The 17775-nt window shown below is 41.7% G+C and overlaps 1 protein-coding gene across 1 annotated transcript in view; it reads left to right on the top strand.

Annotated features, from left to right (window-relative positions):
- Positions 1-17775, top strand: part of Myo3b (myosin IIIB) — a 405667-nt gene that overhangs the window by 297757 nt on the left and 90135 nt on the right. Inside the window, exons 30-31 of the mRNA XM_087200133.1 lie at positions 6658-6718; positions 7647-7743. Coding sequence (XP_087056259.1) covers positions 6658-6718; positions 7647-7743 — 158 coding nt within the window. The remainder of the gene's footprint in view (positions 1-6657; positions 6719-7646; positions 7744-17775) is intronic.

The following is a 17775-nucleotide window of genomic DNA, read 5'->3' on the forward strand; positions in this document are numbered from 1 at the left end:
TAGCTATTGGTAAATATTTAAATGACTTGGAAATTTGGAAAATGTTCTTCAGGTGAAAAAAAAGGGCAAAACTAATGAGCACAGCAATAGGAAGAGTTCTATACCCCAAAGCCAAGTGGCTTCCGGCACTTGCTCTAGTTTGGGTTCCTCCCTTGTGAGGTTTCCATAAAGCTCCCCCAGATGAATGGCTACAGAACCACACACAGTACATCCCATGACTACACCAGGGCCCCCAACTCTGCTTAGAGTGGGAGAGGTGGGCTGCGGTGGGGCCTGAAAGGCTTTCAGAGGAGCTGGCTGTGAGCTAAAGAGTACAGTGCCATGGCCAGGTGGGCAGCATTCAAAGGTGTGGAAACATGAATACAAGAGAGAAGCTGTGGTTGCATGTCAGATCGTGTGTGTGTGTGTGTGTGTGTGTGTGTGTGTGGTGTGATAGTGAATAGGATACAAAAAAAATTCTAGTAATCCTAGCTTTCTGATTTTGGTTAAAAAAGATTCATTAACATATACATTTTGGGTGCCTTTGAACTTAATGTGATAATCTGCAGTCTTCTGAAACCATCTTAATACCTCCACTTCCTTGTGCCTTCAAAGCTATTTAAATAAATAGATGCAGTGAGAAGAATATGCAACACCACACTGAGGCAAACCAGGGACAATGCATAAAAACGATGCTGAGGATCCAGGTCTGGTGTTGTTCCCCTTTATAACCAAAGCCCTTAGAAAGTTCAAATTCTGTATTGGATATATGGCTCCACCTATGACCAATTCACAAGGAAATTCTGTTAGTGCTCAGCAGGGGTTTTTTTTTCCTTAAATTCTTTTATTGGTACATTTTAGGTATATAACACATTTACATTTATAATTGGGTGCTTGTACCTGTACATGATGGATCTTGGTTCTTATTTTTTCCCCATTACCTGTGCGCCTTTCACCCCCTCCACCTTTCCCTATTTACATAGACTTCATTTCCATTTTTTTCTTTTCTCATAATTTTTCCTTTCCTTTCTTTCCTTTCCCCTTCCCCTCCCACTTCCCCTACCCCTTTGGACCTTTTCTTCCTATTTCAAATGATCAATTATTCATTTTAATCCTTTTAATCCTTATTTACTCTTTCAGTTTCTCACACTAGAGAAACTATTCGGTATGTACACATGTGTGTCCTATTTATTTCACTTAAGAGTATGTCCTTAATATGCATCCATTTAGCTATAAATGTCTCTAGTTTCTTGTTCTTTATGGCTGAGTAGTACTCCATTTTAGAAAAGAACCAGATCTTCTTTATCCAGTTTCCAGTTGATAGTCACTTGGGCTGTTTTCCAAGCTTTAGCTATTACGAACTGTGCTGCTATGAACATGGGTGCACATATGTCGCTGTGGTATGATTCTTTTTTTTTTTTTTGGTACTGGGGATCGAACTCGGGTCCTTGAGGTTGCGCAGCAGGCAGTGAAACCACTGAGCTAAATCCCCGGTGTGGTATGATTCTTTTAATTCTTTGAGGAAGATACCCAGCAGGGGAATCGCTGGGTCAAATGGGACCTGTAGTCCTAGTTCTTTGAGGTATCTCCATACTGATTTCCACAGTGGTTGCACCAGTCTACACTCCCACCAACAATGGAGAAGGGTTCCTTTCTCTCCTCCCCCCCAGCATTTGTTATTTGTTGATTTCTTGATAGCAGCCACTCTTTCTGGGGTGAGGTGGAATCTCAGTGCTGTTTTCATCTTCAGCAGGGGATCTTAACAAAGGACAGTGTCCTCTTCCTTGATGTCATTTCTTAAATGTCTTAATTTATCTTTAGGGTGTGAATGCATTGAACCTGAATCTGAAGATATTTGTGTTTTCTCTCATCTAGCCTGGTAATAATGTCCATAAGGAAAGTTATATGACTTGCTTATCTGAAACTTGCCTCCCTCAAGGCCCCAGGGCTCTACTCTGTTCAAATATCCTGATCCAGCTTATCTTGTGTGTGGTGGCCTAGCTGCTGCTTCTTGGGAGCAAGAAATTGACCTCTTATAAGAGCTCCAGGCACAAAAGATTGTTATTCAAGGGTATCAAAGAAGCAGGAACAAATTTGCATGGTCATGCTGATTAGCCTTTTTTCCAGGGCACTCAATGAGATGTGAGTTTTCATCGAGAAATGCTCCCAAATTTAGAGAGAGCAGGAATCTAACAGAAATCAACCCAGGATGAATAAGCTGCAACCTATCCTGTTTTGAAATTAGAATATGCTTTCAAGTGTGAAGCATTAATGAATTTCTCGGCTTGTCTAGAAGCCATTGTAATTGATAAAAGATAAGACATAATCTTAAAAAACTGAAAATTAATTTTAAAAAATACACAGAAAATGTAATTTAAGGAAGCTAAGAAAATGGAGCGCCAGTGAGGAGCTGGTGCCTCCACGCCCAACTAGGAAAAAGGTTACTGATTCTAACCCCGAAGCGAGAAAATGCCATGTACCAGGAAATCTTGACAGATCAGGTACATCCTCCCAGAGCACTCTTCTTTCTGGCTCTAACTCTGCTGTGTAACTTGCTCTCCAGAGTATATCAAAACCAACCAGTGAGGGAACAAGTACAATCCTGATTATGCTACTCTGCAAAACCACACACTGGCATTCTACTTTTACAGTGTGGCTCTTCTGCATTTGCTTAGTTCATACAGCTCAGCTTGCCCCCAAACCATCATCCCTCGATGAACTGACAAATTTAATTTTGGAGCCTGCGAAGCTGAGTTCCAGTCCCTGGACCACGGTGGCTTCACCTAGTGTCTCCAGCCCAGCATGACAGAGCCAGCTGACCTCATAATCTTTGCTGTAAAAGAAGCGAGAGGCTGAGCCTTTCCAGCAGCCAGCTACTCAGGAGCCAGCCCCCTCCTGCTCCTCATCCGGTCATGTGGGGCTTGGAGTTAAGAGAGAATTAGATATGAGTTCCCTTTGGGGGCTTTTTCAGGGCAGATGCCCAGCAGAAGGCTTCTCACCCATGAGTTTCCTTTTCCCCTGCAAGGCAAAGTTGAGTGCACTGACTTGAGCAGAGCAGCTGAGCCCTGGAGGTGATCTGCTTGAGACTTTAGTTACACTTCTAAGAGTCCAGGGAGCCCTGGAACTAGGTCCTGTTTGCCACCCTTTGATAACTGGATTTGTTGCTTCTGCCCCTTAGGGTGTGATTCCTATTAGAGGCAGAGGACACTTAACTTTAAGTTTCCAGGAGGTTGAAAAATAGTATCACATTTAAAAATGAGTAATTTCCTAATTTTGTCTAATACCAAAGCATAGTCAAAATTTCCTAATTATTCTGGGAATGTCCTTTGCACCTCTTTGTCCAAGCCAAGATCTAATCTGAGTGGTAATTTATCTCAAATTGCTATATCTTAGTCCTGGTTTTCATGACACTGACTTTTTAAGAGATTGGGCAGATTGTCCCCTAAATTACCTCCCCTTCTGTATTTATCTGCTTGCTTTCTTGTGTCCTTTTATGCCCTGTGTTTTGTGTAAACTGTAAGATAGATCTAAAGTCTCAATTAGATTCAGGTTAAATGTTTTGACGGAAAGGAAAAAAAAAATACTGAGTGATGTTGAGTACTTCATTGTGTCTTGCCTCCCAAGACAGTGTTGTCTTGGTATTAGTGGTGCTGAGACTCAGCATGGGATTAAAATGGTGACTTTCTGATTTCTCCCAGGTGCATTGTTCCTCTTGTGCCCTGAAAGGAAGCGTCTGTATGGTAGTACTTTGGCACCATATGGTCCCAGTCCCCATCAACCATTTGTCTAATGGTTTTATCAGCAATGAAAATCCTTGCCTGAATCCATAATTTCTCCTTAGCATTTCCTTTTCCAGAGTGAGCAGGTCTTACGCTATGCTGCTTACCAGTTATGGTACAAGGCAAATCATTAGCTTCTTGATCCTTAACTCCCTCATTTGTAAAAAATGAGTATAAAAACAGAATCAATCAGCTAGGTGTGGGGGTGCACACCTGTAATCCTGGCACTTTTGGTGGCTGAAGCAACAGGATCACAAGGTCAAGTCCCACTAAGGTCAAGACTTTAATGAGACCTTGTCTCAAAAAAGGGGGAAGGGGGCTGGGAATGCAGCTCAGTGGTAGACTGCCCTACAAAAAAGTAAAACAACAACAAATCCAGAGTCAATCCATATCCTGTTGGCTGTATTACATGGGATAACTATGCACATACTTTCTGCCTGGTGCCTGGTGGCATGTATGCATGCAATAAGCATGAGCTTTTCGTTATAATTGTGCTTTTCCTATTTTGTTGGTGATGGATTGCAGAGCATTATTCACTTGCTAGTATTCTCATGTGTGGGTGTCGTGGAATAGCCTAATGAAATCACTGAAAAGGAATTTGAGGCAGTTAGACTTTTGATGAAAATTGGCTTGAAGTATTTTTTTTAAAGCAAATTGAAATTTGTTCTGAAAAGAACTGCTCAGGTCAGTGTTTCCCAAGGTGTGTTCTAAGAATGAAGTGTCCTTCAGGGTACTGCACAGGAGAAGGGGCTGCTGTTAACGTCTAGGAATGGTTTCCTGTTCTTTTCCTCTCTTGGAGTTTTATTGATGTTATCATGGTTCTAGAAAGCTTCTCGGGAAGAAGCCTGCTTAACTTTGTATAATCAAATATTTTCTAATCTATTTGCCTACAGGCACTATTCCCTTACTACTATGGTACAGCCTGCCTTTTTCAAACCAATCAACACATATGAACATTACATTAAGCTGCCTCAGATTCTTCCAAAGGCTTAAAAGAGGAGAAAGGCAGATGGGTGAGACATTCCACAGGAAGAGTTGGAAGGCATCTCAACAGGTCTTTGGGTCTTAAAGTAGGTTACTCGAGAGGTTCAAATTTCTTTTAGTGGATAGAAAAGGCAGAATTTGCAGAGTGGGCAGTAAATGAACAGCCAAACTCTCTTCCTTGGATTTTCCCCCAAAGCTTACCAGGCCTCCCAGTAGAGCTTGGAATGTACCTGTCCTATAAGTGTCCTGTAGCCCCTGGGACTTGCCTAGGCTGGACAAAAGTGAGTCCCTTAGGTTGATGCTCAGAGACTGAGGAACATCTCTGGGGGCATCATGGTTCTGAGGACTTGGGGCCAGAAGAATGTAGGTCAGTGTCTTACCTCTACCTGGAATTCATCATGATACCTGGGAAAATCCCTTAACCTCTCTGAATGAACTTCAGTTCTTCATCTATGTAATTGTTAAAGTACTTGGCTCAAATGGTGTGAGGCTCTGACTAGATATCTAAAAGCCTTTTAAAAAAATATGAAGGGCTATATTACTACCAATTAGTTAATTTTCATTTTAAAGATATTCTTACAGATAACCTCATATCTTAGAGGTCCCCTGAAACTGTCTAATATTTATTGAGCACTCTTCAGTATCAGGCACTGGGCTAGATACTGATACAGAATGTGAAATAAAGCAACCCCAGTCCCTGATTCACGGAGCTTACTTTCCATTGTGGACACAATGGAAATATGGACACAAATAAATGTCTCATTATAATTCTTTCCTCCCAGATATTGATGTGATGTTTTAATAGGCATATTTCTTATAATCTATATGTTGATACATTGTGAAGACAATATCCACAAATGGCACAAATAGTGAAATGAATTTGTCAGTTTAAGTAAAAAATAAGATGATTAGGGGGCCAGGGATTTAGCTCAGTGGCACCACACCTGTCTCACAAATTCAAGGTCCTGAGTTCGATCCCCAGTACCAAAAAAAAAAAAAGAAAGAAAGATGATTAATGTAGAACTGGAAGAGACCTCAGGAATAACTTATCTCATTTCATTTCCCCCATTGTATATACGAGAAAGGTGAGAACCCAGAAAAGAATAATTATCCATAGTCACGTATTTTTTCTTTTAGTGTGTGTGTGTGTGTGTGTGTGTGTGTGGCTGGGATGTCAAAACAGGGTCAGAGGCAGCTCACCTTTTCCTTGTCAGCGATTTCCTTTCTACTGGGTTCCATCTGAAAGGCATTGTTAGAGAAGCTACTATTTTAATTGTGTGTTATAATCACACATTTGATCAAGTACAAACTTGGTTCCATGAAAAATTAATATTTTCCCAGATGGTAATTGCTTATCACTTTAAACTTCATGGTCTGATGACTTTAGGACACCCTGCATCAGCCGCTGCTTCGGCTTTAGTGTTCCCTAAATGTATTTGTGATTGTTAAGAATATTCCTGCAGTTAGAAACCCTCTCAAGCTATGTACCTCCTGGCATTCCCATTCCCAAGGATTTGACCACAGAACCCATTTTAAATTCTTGAGCAATGAAGTGATGAATGGTCTGGGCTAGGTTGTGCAGTCTCACCATTCACATTTTTGTCTTCTCAGAAAAGTTTGTGGAGGCCCAATAATCCTCACGACCCCAAACTCAATCCCACAACTTTACAGTCAGTTTCCTGGGTCCTAGGACCTCAAGCACACTGTAGATGTGTTGTAACATGGAGGAGCAACAGTGACCAGGATGTGCATTTGTTTATGGTGACAGTGGCCTTTAGACCAAGCATTGACTTGGAAACAAAGAAAGCTGAAAGTATATTCTGATAGTTCTTTGGAGGAAAACAATCCTCCTTAAGCTTTTGTTTTTGATTTTCATTTTAAAGCCCTTTAAAAATTACTGTTGTTACTTTTTTAGGCATTTACAAGCCCAGAGTTCTCTGAGAGGGTGTGATGCCTTCGCGGGACATGCAAATAAGGTAGCTGGACATCTTATTCTGAAGAACCCGCATGTTCTACCTTCAGAACTGGCCAAGTCGTGATGCAAAGCCTGTCTGTGGCTGCATGGCCTGGCCATCCAAACATGAAACTGTTAGTGATATTTTGAAGTCTTTGAGACAAAAGCCCAGGCTGCTAAAGAACTCTGGTTTAGTAGAGAGCCAGGGAGGTACAGCGAAGATGAGAATCGAAAGCCTGGAAATTTGCTGCTGAGAATAAATGCTGGCTGCTCCCTGAGGTGATCCATGTGTGGGTGCGCTCCACTCCGCAGATGGTAGAGCCTCTTTCTGAGTAAGGACCCGAGGTTCTTTGGTAGCACTTTGATATCCTGCTCGAATTCAATATGTGAAATGGAGGCATCTCTCTGTGACTTGGAGCCCACAGCAGGCTTTGAAGTCTGATCCAATTTTTGCTGCCTACTATTTGATGTTGAAAGGATGAAATGAAGAAAATGTACAGTTTTTGCCAGTAACTCTGCTGAGCATATGTAAGATTAAAAAAACAAAATCCTTTGGATGATGTACTTAGAAATGTTAAGTAGATTAATACCTTCCTATAGGTTTCTTGTTTCTTTCTTAAGGATAAAAATTAATTAAAGGTAAAAATCAGCACCTGACTGTTTTTCTGTTCTGGACTATAATTAATTTAAGAGAGGGCTAGGTTAACTTGTGCAGAGGAAGAAAGAAATAAATAAAGCAAAAGTTGTTGAGACTTTGTTTTTAATTGCCCTTAGGAGGGGACCTTAACTTAATTCTGCGTGAGACAAAGGCCAAATACAAATAGCACCGGTACACTTAACCTCTTTCCCTTAGAGTGGGGGCTAAGGGACCCTTAGTGTAATGGAGCCATGTCTTTAAGGCTGCTTCATCAGAGATAAAAATAATGTTTCTCTTACTGGTTCTTTCTAAGCACTCACTTGCCAGGACTGTTGCACCATCTTCTCAGACAGGACATGCTGGCCCAGGTCACCAAGGACTGAGCCCTCAGGAAGCCCTTCATAAACCTGGTAAGAAGGAAAGTTGAATTGCATGCTGCTTCTACCATTTGCATATTTGTATACTGTTCAGTGAGTTCTTCAAGCAGGGCTATCTACAAGGCAGGACTCAATGAAACAGTAATGTTAGTAGAAATTTCAGGTTTGAGAAGCCATAAAGGCTGGAACCAAAACTTGCAATAAAGGTAACAGTTGCTTGCTTATGCCTCTTAAATTTACATTTCTGAGGGAAGATAATGAATATCAAAAGCCCACTTTTCCCTGTATTTTTTGGTACCAGGGCTTGAACTCGGGACCTTGTGCTTGTGAGGCAAGCAGCAGAACCACTGAGCTAAATCCCTGGCCTTTTCCCTGTATTTTTAAGAACCCCAAATTAGGAAACTTCTAAAACTTCATTTTGTTAAAGCAAAGGTAAAAAGAATTAGGGGAGAAGGTTGCTTAGAGCTAAATTCTTGAGCTTGGAAAAGCATATGGATTTAGAAGGCAGTTCTGTGTTTTGGTCAATGCAATGTGGCCATTCTTTCAGGGAGAATGCAGGTATCTTGCCACACACCTTGGGAAATGGGTGTTTCTGGTCCTTTTTCTAAATTCCTTGCTACGGAATATGGTAGAAGTCTATTTCAGGCTTGTAGGTGGCTATAATCAGTACCTCTGAAAGATAAAATAAAGAAAACTGATTGTAAAAATATTTATGAACCAGAAGATACTAGGATAATGTGGACTTTTCCAAGGAAAGAAACCTTTCAACTTAACGTATTGATATTATGCTCAATGACAAAGTCATAGATTTTTCTGAAAGACAGTCATTTATCAAGCCTCTCTAAATTTTTTCTTAGCCTGTTTTTCTGTGACAAACTAGTACAATGGGAAATGGGAAATGCAGAGTAAATGTGTCATGAACTTCAATCCACATGACACTTAAACTCTTAGAGAAAAGAGAAGATGAATCCATTACAGCAGTCCCTTTTACAGTGATATGCAGTAAGTGATAGACCTGCCAAAGGCACTGTGTCCTAATAGCCAGACAGTGTTTAAGAGTAAGACCACAGTGAGGTAGGGGTAGGAACAGAATGATGACGAGAAGGATTTAGGGGAAAGAGAGTGTGGGTGGGGCCGAGTCCATTATGCAAGAATTTGCTTTGTATTTCTGTCTATCCAAAAAGGCAATCTCTATCTTTTAATTTGGATTTTAGCACATTTACATTTAATGTGATTATTGATATGTTTTGATTTGTTTATCATCTTGCTGTTTGTTTCTATTTGTCCCATGTGGTCTTTGTTCTATTGTGGCATTCTACTTTCATGTATGTGTAATTGCTGAAAAGAAAAATGAAGTACAGCTGAGTAGCTAAAGGGACAGGTTCTGGAGTCAGGTCTGCCTGAATTCAAATCTCTGCTCCTCTGGGTAGTGTTAATCAGGGTAGGTAGCACCTTACCTCAGTACCTGTTCATATAAACTCAGGGTTGTATGGAGGATTAAATGTGCCAGTGTCCATGAAAGGTACAGGAGAGTGCCTGGTTCACAGAAAGGTTTCATCACGTTAGTGGCTGTGGTGGCTATTGTTATACATATAGACACAAGCACAAACATGTATATATACAAATATATATATACTAGTCTATGAGTAATAATATATATACAAATCTATGATATATTTTATATATATAATAATATATACAAATCTATGAGTAATAGGTCAGGAGATAAAGTTCTTACTATATGGTACTAAGTTATGGTGGAATAATTCAGAGGGAATAAAAAATGTACCACCTTTTGAATTAGCAGCTATTAAAGAAGAAGGAAACTTGTTGGATTACAATAATCTTTCCAGACTTTAGAAAAATACCCTCTAAAGTTAAACTTATTAGTCACTTTGCGTAAATGGCTCTTATGTACTTCCTTTCACAACTGTCCCTTCCTTCCAATCAAAACAATTTTTTACTGTCTAGCACCATGATGGTTACTTTCCCTTATATTCTTTTTCTTTTTAGTTGTGTACTCATTTTACTTATTTGTTCACTTATGTATTTTTATATTGCTTTTTTTTTTGGTACTGGGGATCGAACTCCGGTCCTTGCACTTGCAAGGCAGGCGGTGGAACCACTGAGCTAAATCCCCGGCCCTCACTTATGTATTTTTAATGCCTGTTTGGAGTACACAAGGTTCACATTCCTTGTGTGGAGTTGGTACACGTACACAGCACATCTTCATTCCTCTTTTCATCCGTTTGCTTCCTCTCCCTCTATCTCCTGGTCCCCGTTTGAGAAAGATCTGTCTCCCTACTTTCTGTTACCTATCTTTTATTTTGTTCTTTATTTATATTTTGAGCTTCTCATCAAAGAGAAACCATGTGGTCAGAAGCTTGTGTGTCTGATTTATTTCCCTTAACGTTATGATCTCAGGGTGCATCCATTTTCCTACACATGACTCAAACAGCATCCTAAGTGGTCCTTTGATCTGTCCTTTTTCTCTTTCGGCCTCTGTAATGCACAGGTACCTAGGAGCTTTTCCAAAACATAACCTGAGTTTGACGTTCCCTTCCTCCATTCCCAGCACCCTTGTATCCACACTAAGCCTCTACACAAGACAGTCAAGGCTTTCTCTGTCCTGGTCCTAAACTTCCTAACTCTACTGTCTACCGATGTCTCTTTCTCTTTCTGTATTTCAGAATCTCTAAGCTGTTCTCTGTGCTCTAACATGCCTGGAATGTTCTTCCTCTCTTTTGTGTCTTTGTCCATGCTGTCCTTCAGCCCAATGTGGCCTTTTCCCCAGGTTCACGCCTCAGAATCCTCTCCCTTCTTGAAGGTCCACAGTGGCTCTCCATTCTGCACCCTTTGGCTTTCCACATAATCCTTACCTCATCCTATCTTGTATTGCAGTTATTTTCATGTAAATTGTAAACTCTCTGGAATCATGGCTACCCATTTATGGATTTTCCCTTTGCAATTTAGGTTAGGTTCTTTCTTTCTTTCTTTCTTTCTTTCTTTCTTTCTTTCTTTCTTTCTTTCTTTTTGGTACTGGGGATCGAACTCAGGATCTTGTGCTTGAGAAGCAGGTGGTAGCCCACTGAGCTAAACCCCCAGCCCCTATTTTTCTGTATTTAGTTTTGCAGTCCTGGTGATTGAACCCAGAGCCTTGTGCATGTTAGAATGCTGAGCTATTTCCCCAGTCTTCTTTAAAGGCAAAAAAATTTTTTGGTGGGGGGGGCCTGACGAGGATTGGACCTAGGACCTCACATTTGCCTAGGATCTACCACTGAACTACATCCTCAGCCCCAGCCTTAGGTTTTGGAATTCTTTTTTTTTTTTTTTTTGGTACCGGGGATCGAACTTGGGACCTTTCACTTTTAAGGCAGGGGCCAGAACCCCTGAGCTAAATCCCCGGCTCAGGCTTTTGAATTCTTGAGCATCCAAAGCTGTGATGAAATATAATTGAATCAAGAATGGAATGAAACCCTACTTGAGTAAGCAAGTCAGAGAAAAGTTTAAATGTATTTTTAATAAGCGTGGAACAAAATGGCCTCTTAGTCACCCCCAAATAGATATCATGTACAAGTGGAACAAATTACGATAATCCAAGCTGTTTCATTTTGTTGCTGATGTTTTGGCTAGAGGGGGAAGGGAAGGAAATTTAGGCAGGAAAAAACATTATATATGAATCAAATTTCCCTTGATTTTAGAAAGCAACAAAGATGAATTGACAAAAAATTTTATTTTGTTTATATTATCAGTTCCAGAAACAAGAGAGTATCTTCTAGAGACATTTTAGCACATTATACCTTATGTGCTAATTATTTGCCTTAAATGATCCATTAATTTATTGTTCTTGTCAAAGGCCAAAGGAAAGCATTGTGATGTATATATGTACGTATTTATCTATGTATGTATGTTGATGCTTTTGTTATGTAGCCCAGGTCGGCCTTGAACTGGAGGTGGTTTTCCTGCCTCAGCCTGCTACTGGGATCACAGGTGTGGGCCACCACAGCAGCTGTGACCTTTAAAAAGAAAACACATACCAGGGATTTAGCTCAGTGGCTTCCCTGCCTGCTGCCCAAACGCAAGGACTTGAGTTCAATCCCCTGTACCAAAAAAAAGAAAAGACAAATGAACTTCCTATAGGGTCGCCGCCTCACTTGCACTGAGACTAACTTCACTGTTCTCAAAGGACCCTGCATGGGTGAGGGGCCAGGAATCCATCTAAAGCTTCCAGTTGCAAGCTCTGCTCAGAGCAGCCTTGCAGAAGAGTCTGTACATGTGGGGCTCAGACACTGCTATCTTCAGCCCCTTTAGCCAGAAGGTCAGAGTGTCCCCAGCTGACCCATGTGCGCTGACTCATTGGTCACATAGAGAGAAACACAGTATACCCAGGAAGTGCATAACTCAAACCACTTTGCCACTAACCCACCCAGTAAGTTATTTAATAATACTGACAGGAATGTATACAGATTTAATCCTCGATTTTACTATATGAGCATTTATTCGTTAGGCATTTGTTCTTCTCTTTATTAAAAAAATAATTACGAACTATTACTAAGTACCAGAAACTATCCTGGGCTAGTACTTTCAAATTGTTTTGTAAGACCGTTTTTGTTTTTTTTTTGTTTTTTTCCAGTTGATTGTTTTCCAATTTGTACAGTTTGATATTTTTATAAACTACAGTAGAAACAAATTATTATAAAAACAATCATGCACTTGTGTGCTGTGCTAGTATCAAATTGACCTCAACTTTTCTAAACTTTTTACTCTACGTGTGATCATTGTGTTTCTTTACTAATCTTGTTGGGAACCAGTGACAAGAGTCAGCCTACAGACTGAACATTAGTAAACAGCATGGTCACATTCCCACTCACATGTTGCTGTACTGTGACAGAGAGAGACAAATGAAAACAACACCCATAATAAATAAAAACTCAGCAGGGCATGGTGGCTTGTGCCTGTAATCCTAGCACTCTTCGGGCTGAGGCAGGAAGATGGCAAGTTTGAGTCCAGCCTCAAGATAAATAAAATAAAATGAAATAAAGGCTGGAGATAAGGCTCAATGTGTAGGCTCTGTGGGGGGTGGGGGGTGGGGGGGAGGAGGAAGAGAAAAGAAAGAGGGAGCTCTGAGGAAGGGAAGAAGGGAGGGAGGGAGAAAGGAAGGAAGGAAGGAAAAAAGAAAGAGAGTGTCAATGTGTCACTAGTGTGGGATGTCAGAAGGTGGAGCATCATAGAAGAGAAAGCAAGGGCAGCCAGGCATGGTGACACACGCCTGTAATCCCAGCACTCAGGAGGCTGAGGCAGGAGGATCACCTTGAGTTCAAGGCCAGCCTGGGCTACATAATGAGTTCAAGGCCAGCCTGAACTCCATAGCAAGCCCCTGTCTCAAAAAAAAAAAGGCAATGAAAGAAAGCACAGCAAGGGTAATGAGGAGTGGCCCATGTGTATATTTTTAAAGAGATGATCAAGGTGGCTTCATTGAGAATTTGAGGTTTTGTCACTAGGCTGGATCTCTGAGGTCCCCAAGGCTGAAATAAAAAATTTAACTCACCCTTTTATAAGAACAAGTTTGTGGGTTTGCTGGCTCACATCAAGGAAAAAGAATTTTTAGGATGCGTCAGTAAGAAGCAAGAGAAGGGTCTGTTAGAGACCTAGGACCCACTCAGCAGCAGAGTGCAGGTGCCCAGAGAAGTGAGGAGCATTAGGAACAGGAGTGGGGTTCATTCAGGAGGTCTCAAGATGGGCGATCCAGGGTGTGTATTCTCACTGCCTGTCAGGTTACAGTGCAAGTCATCTGCTTATGTTTGAAGTTGAGATCTGCTGCCCACCAATATTGCTGCTCCCTGAGGATGGAGGGAGCACAGTTTACAGGCGACAAGGACAGGTTAGGAGCCCAGATTTACAGGCTTATTGTAGAAGGACCTTTAGGTTTTGTTTTTGGTTTTGTTTTTTGGAGCGGGTTTCCTGGAAAGGAAAAAGGATGGAGGAACTTTTGTGTCTTGAAGCTGCAGTTTTCCTTAAAAGTACAATTTTTAAATCTTGATTTCCTTGTCTTCTTTCAACTTAGTTTTAGTTCTTCTATCCTGCCTCAGCTTGGGTCAAGGCTTGAGGACAGACAGCCAGTTCACTGTGTGGCTTCACAGGAGAAAAGCATTCCAGGGAGGGAAACAGCTGAGGCCAAACCCTGAGGAGCCCTGACAGCCCTGTGAACACAGCCAGTTTTAGTATATGTGCTGCCGAAGCGAGCACCTGTGAACACAGCCAGAAATACACAAAGTGCAGAAAGAATCTCGTGTGTCTGGAGCCAGAGTGCCAGGGGAGACTGTGGGAAGTGGGGAGCCAGGCAGGGCTGGTCTGGGCTTGTTAATGCCCTAAGTAACCCCCGGCTCTGGCTGAAACGAAGGCTGCAGACACTGCAGCTCTAAGGAGTTTCCTGGTGATGTTCAGGCATTTGGTCCCAGTCCCATTTTGAAAAGTGTGGGGGTAGTCTCGGTGAAATGAAGAGCGAATGTGCGCTTTGGACACAGGAGTGTGTGATATGAGTTATGTTTTAAAAGCAAGCCTCCAGCGTTGGGCTTAGAACAACTTTTCGTCATCATCCAGAACTGAGTCTGTGTAAGAGAGGAAACTTCCTAAAACCTCTAACTTGCCTTTCGCACTAGTGGGTACCCATCACAATTCTTATTCATTGTGCTGTCTCGGGACATGATTGTAACAGTGACCACACTGGGCTGCACTGCAGAGAGATCGCAGAGACCATTGTGAAATGGGGCCATCAACCCTTGAATGAAGTGACCTTCAACCGTGACAACTTTTAGCTCATGTGCTGGGTTCTATGTTGTCTCTCAACACAAGACTGACATTTCTGGGTATCATGTGTTTTTCTTTCCCTTCTTCCTTCCTTGTTCTCCTTTGGTAAGGTCTAAAAACAGGCCTTAAACATTTTTTTTTTTCTGAAGCAAGAGAAATGAGTCTGGGTGAGTGGAGTCTGTAGAAATAACCCAAAAGGAGAGGGTAGGAATTCCCATGTGTTTGTTATCCACGTCAAGTGCCATGGGCTTGACTTACATTTCCTGAGTGTGAAGTACACAGGCTGTAGTTTAACTGAAACCTGCTTCCTGCCTCGGATTTCCTGTTATACCTCCCCGAGTAAGGGGTTCTGTCCTGGGTTATCTCTCATTACAGGGAGCATACCTTAATCCTATTGAGTTAAGAAGGTTAAAAGATTGTTGTACTTAACTAATAATAATTTTAATAACACTGCACCTTAAGTTTTTTGGGTGCTGAGGAGCAAGTGGTATTTTACCAGGCTCCTGGGGGTCATGGCTGGCAGTAAGCAGTGTCGGTGTCTGGTTAGAGCAGCCAGGGAGCATGTGGTATGTGGCTCTGGGCTTCAGTGCTCTGATTTTAGTGTTTCCATGGTCTGTCCATCCAACAGCCACCAAGGAAATCACATGTACATTCTCTAACCAACCACTGTATTAGCGCCATCTGTGTTGTCATTTTCCTTTACCTTTCTACTTGCTTCTAGCTAACTTTTTGTCACCCATAGCAGTAAATCAGTTTAGCTATCAGAAGGCAAACTTGGGATGTATTTTATCCTTGGAACTCTTAATCCTGAGTGGTACCAAATCTCTATTTCCCCAGGACAGAAAGATTTTTCAACGTGTGGGATTTTTAGTCCTAACACGAGGACAGTCCCAGGCAAACTGGGATAAATTGCCCTCGACAATAACGCTAGAAGCTAAGCTCAGTGTGGGCAAAAGTTTTGTTTAAATTAGATCACTCTATCAGGCAGGAGTGTGCCTTCAATTCAGGCCAGAGTTGCCACACTGGCTGCCTGTGTTTGGAAGAGGCGGCGAGCAGCTTGCCAAAAAGCAGTGCTGTGTTCATCATGGGCTCACTCACAGACAAGCGTGTTCCCTCGAGGGCATCTCAAAGGCCACATAATCTCTCGTGGGAAAGCACACAGAAACCAGGCTCCAGGGTGTGGGAAGGCTCCTGAGCCTCTTCTGCCACTTACTCAGTTCCATTACTGAATGCCACACACATGATGGCGAAGCCACTGTGTCTTCATTCATGGGCAGCCTCTAGGATTCTGAATTCCTGTTCGTTTAGATTTCGCAGGGTTGTGAACATCTTCTCTTCTTGCCTGTGTGACACTGAATCCACCTTAATCTTTTATCAGTAAGACTTGGTGTGGCTGGGAGTGTGATTCAGCGATAGAACACGTGCTTGGCATGTGCAAGGCCCTGGGTTCTATCCCCAGCACTGAGCAGGAAGGAAGGAAGGAAGGAAGGAAGGAAGGAAAAAGATTTGATAAAATTTCAGTCCTGGGAGTTTTCTCAGTGAGATAGCAAAGGAATTACAGGAATAGGATTCTTAGCTTTAGCCTGTGGGGTGGGAAAGACACCTCTTTGTTAAGGAATTTGCCAGTTTGCATGAGAATGACCCAGAGAACTTGTTAAGAGTACAGCTTGCTGAACTGAACCTGTAGTTTCCAATTCTGAGGGGTGAGGGCATGAAATGATGCTAGCCTGGTGACTTTCCTTTAAGAACCACAGTTCTAGGTGCCCCTAGGTGATACTCTATTGACTTAGAGAAAGTAGGCTTTACATGTGGGGCTTTCTACTCATTCATTCAACAAGCATTTATTGAGCACCTAGTGTATGCCAACCATAAGGCCAGGAAGTGAATTAAAACTTGCTTAAGAGAGGCAATTCAAGTGTCTTGGTGTTTACAGGGTTTATCTCAAGTGGTCTTGTTAAAGTCTCAGGAAGCTGTCAAGGACAAAGTCACATTTACTTGAGGCTATGCTGTACTGGAGGAGTATGGAAGTTCCATACTTCTAAAGAGTCTACAAAATATTTAATTTCTGAAATTATTAGAAACAATTGCTTTTAATAGGTTATTTCTATTTTTTTTATGTTTTTATTTTATTTTATTTTTTTTGGTATTGGGGATCGAACTTGGGTCCTTGTGGTTGCACAGCAGGTAGCGAAACCACTGAGCTAAATCCTCGGCCCTCTATTTTATAAACTATAGTGCCACTGCCAGCCTAATCATTGTTATCATCTCCCAAATGACAAAATTACTGGAAACCCCAGCAGATCTGAATATTTTCACATCTCTTGTACGCATGCTGCTGCCATAATGCTTGTGCCCTGGAAATTTTGCAAAAGAAGTAGCAGCAAGGCCACCAGAAGGAAGTGTGCACTCTGAGGCTGGTGAGCCTGAGGACAGAGGGACTCAAGGAGAAGGAAGAGAAAGGATTGCGGTTCTTCTAGCCCAAATTTAATTTCTAATTTAGACTCATTATTATTTACCATACCCCTTTCTTATTTTGCTTAAGGATTTTTATCATTTTTGTGTTTGCTTTAGAGTGGACCCTTGACTTATGAACTCAACTCATTCCTGAGGGCTGGCTGTAACTCAAGTTGGTCAATTGCCTTCAAAGTCCTTCTGCTGTGTAATTTTAGGCCACACTTTCTTCCAGGCAGATCTCAGGGTCCTTAGAGAGACAGTGGCTCAGGATTTCTTAATAACCCTACACAGGAAAGGATGCTGTAATGTTCCTTCCAGAACCCTTGAAAGGTTAAATCTGTATCTGAGGCCATCTGGAAGTACAAGTGGCTGGCATTCGGGTTGTAACTCAAGACTTTAGTTGTAAGTTAAAACTAAAATTCCAGTTGTAACCCAAGTTGTTTGTATGTCAGGCCAGTCATAACTTGAGGATCCAGTGTATTTTGTAATTTTAGAGACTGCCAGATGAGTGCTTGGGACATTAACTATAATCATGGCAGATAATGTCCAGTGAGGCTACTGTCCAAAACTTGGGCCTCCCTAGAAGAACCACGTAGGATATCTACCAAGAGGAAAGGATTTATTGTGGGTTCGTATTTCCTCTGAAATTTCAGGGCTAGAGAAAGGATGTAGTTCATAAAGGTTGGTGCTACATCCACTGCTCAGCCAGCACAATCAATAGCTTCTGACTCTGGTGCGGGCTGGGGGAGGCTGGAGGAGAAGGTAGCTGCCGCTGAGGACCATAGAGGTCATATGTCACCTACC

This window comes from Heterocephalus glaber, unplaced genomic scaffold (assembly GCF_053883595.1).
Source record: "Heterocephalus glaber isolate CG9 unplaced genomic scaffold, H.glaber_assembly_v1.0 deba00000347, whole genome shotgun sequence".
Lineage (NCBI taxonomy): Eukaryota > Metazoa > Chordata > Mammalia > Rodentia > Bathyergidae > Heterocephalus > Heterocephalus glaber.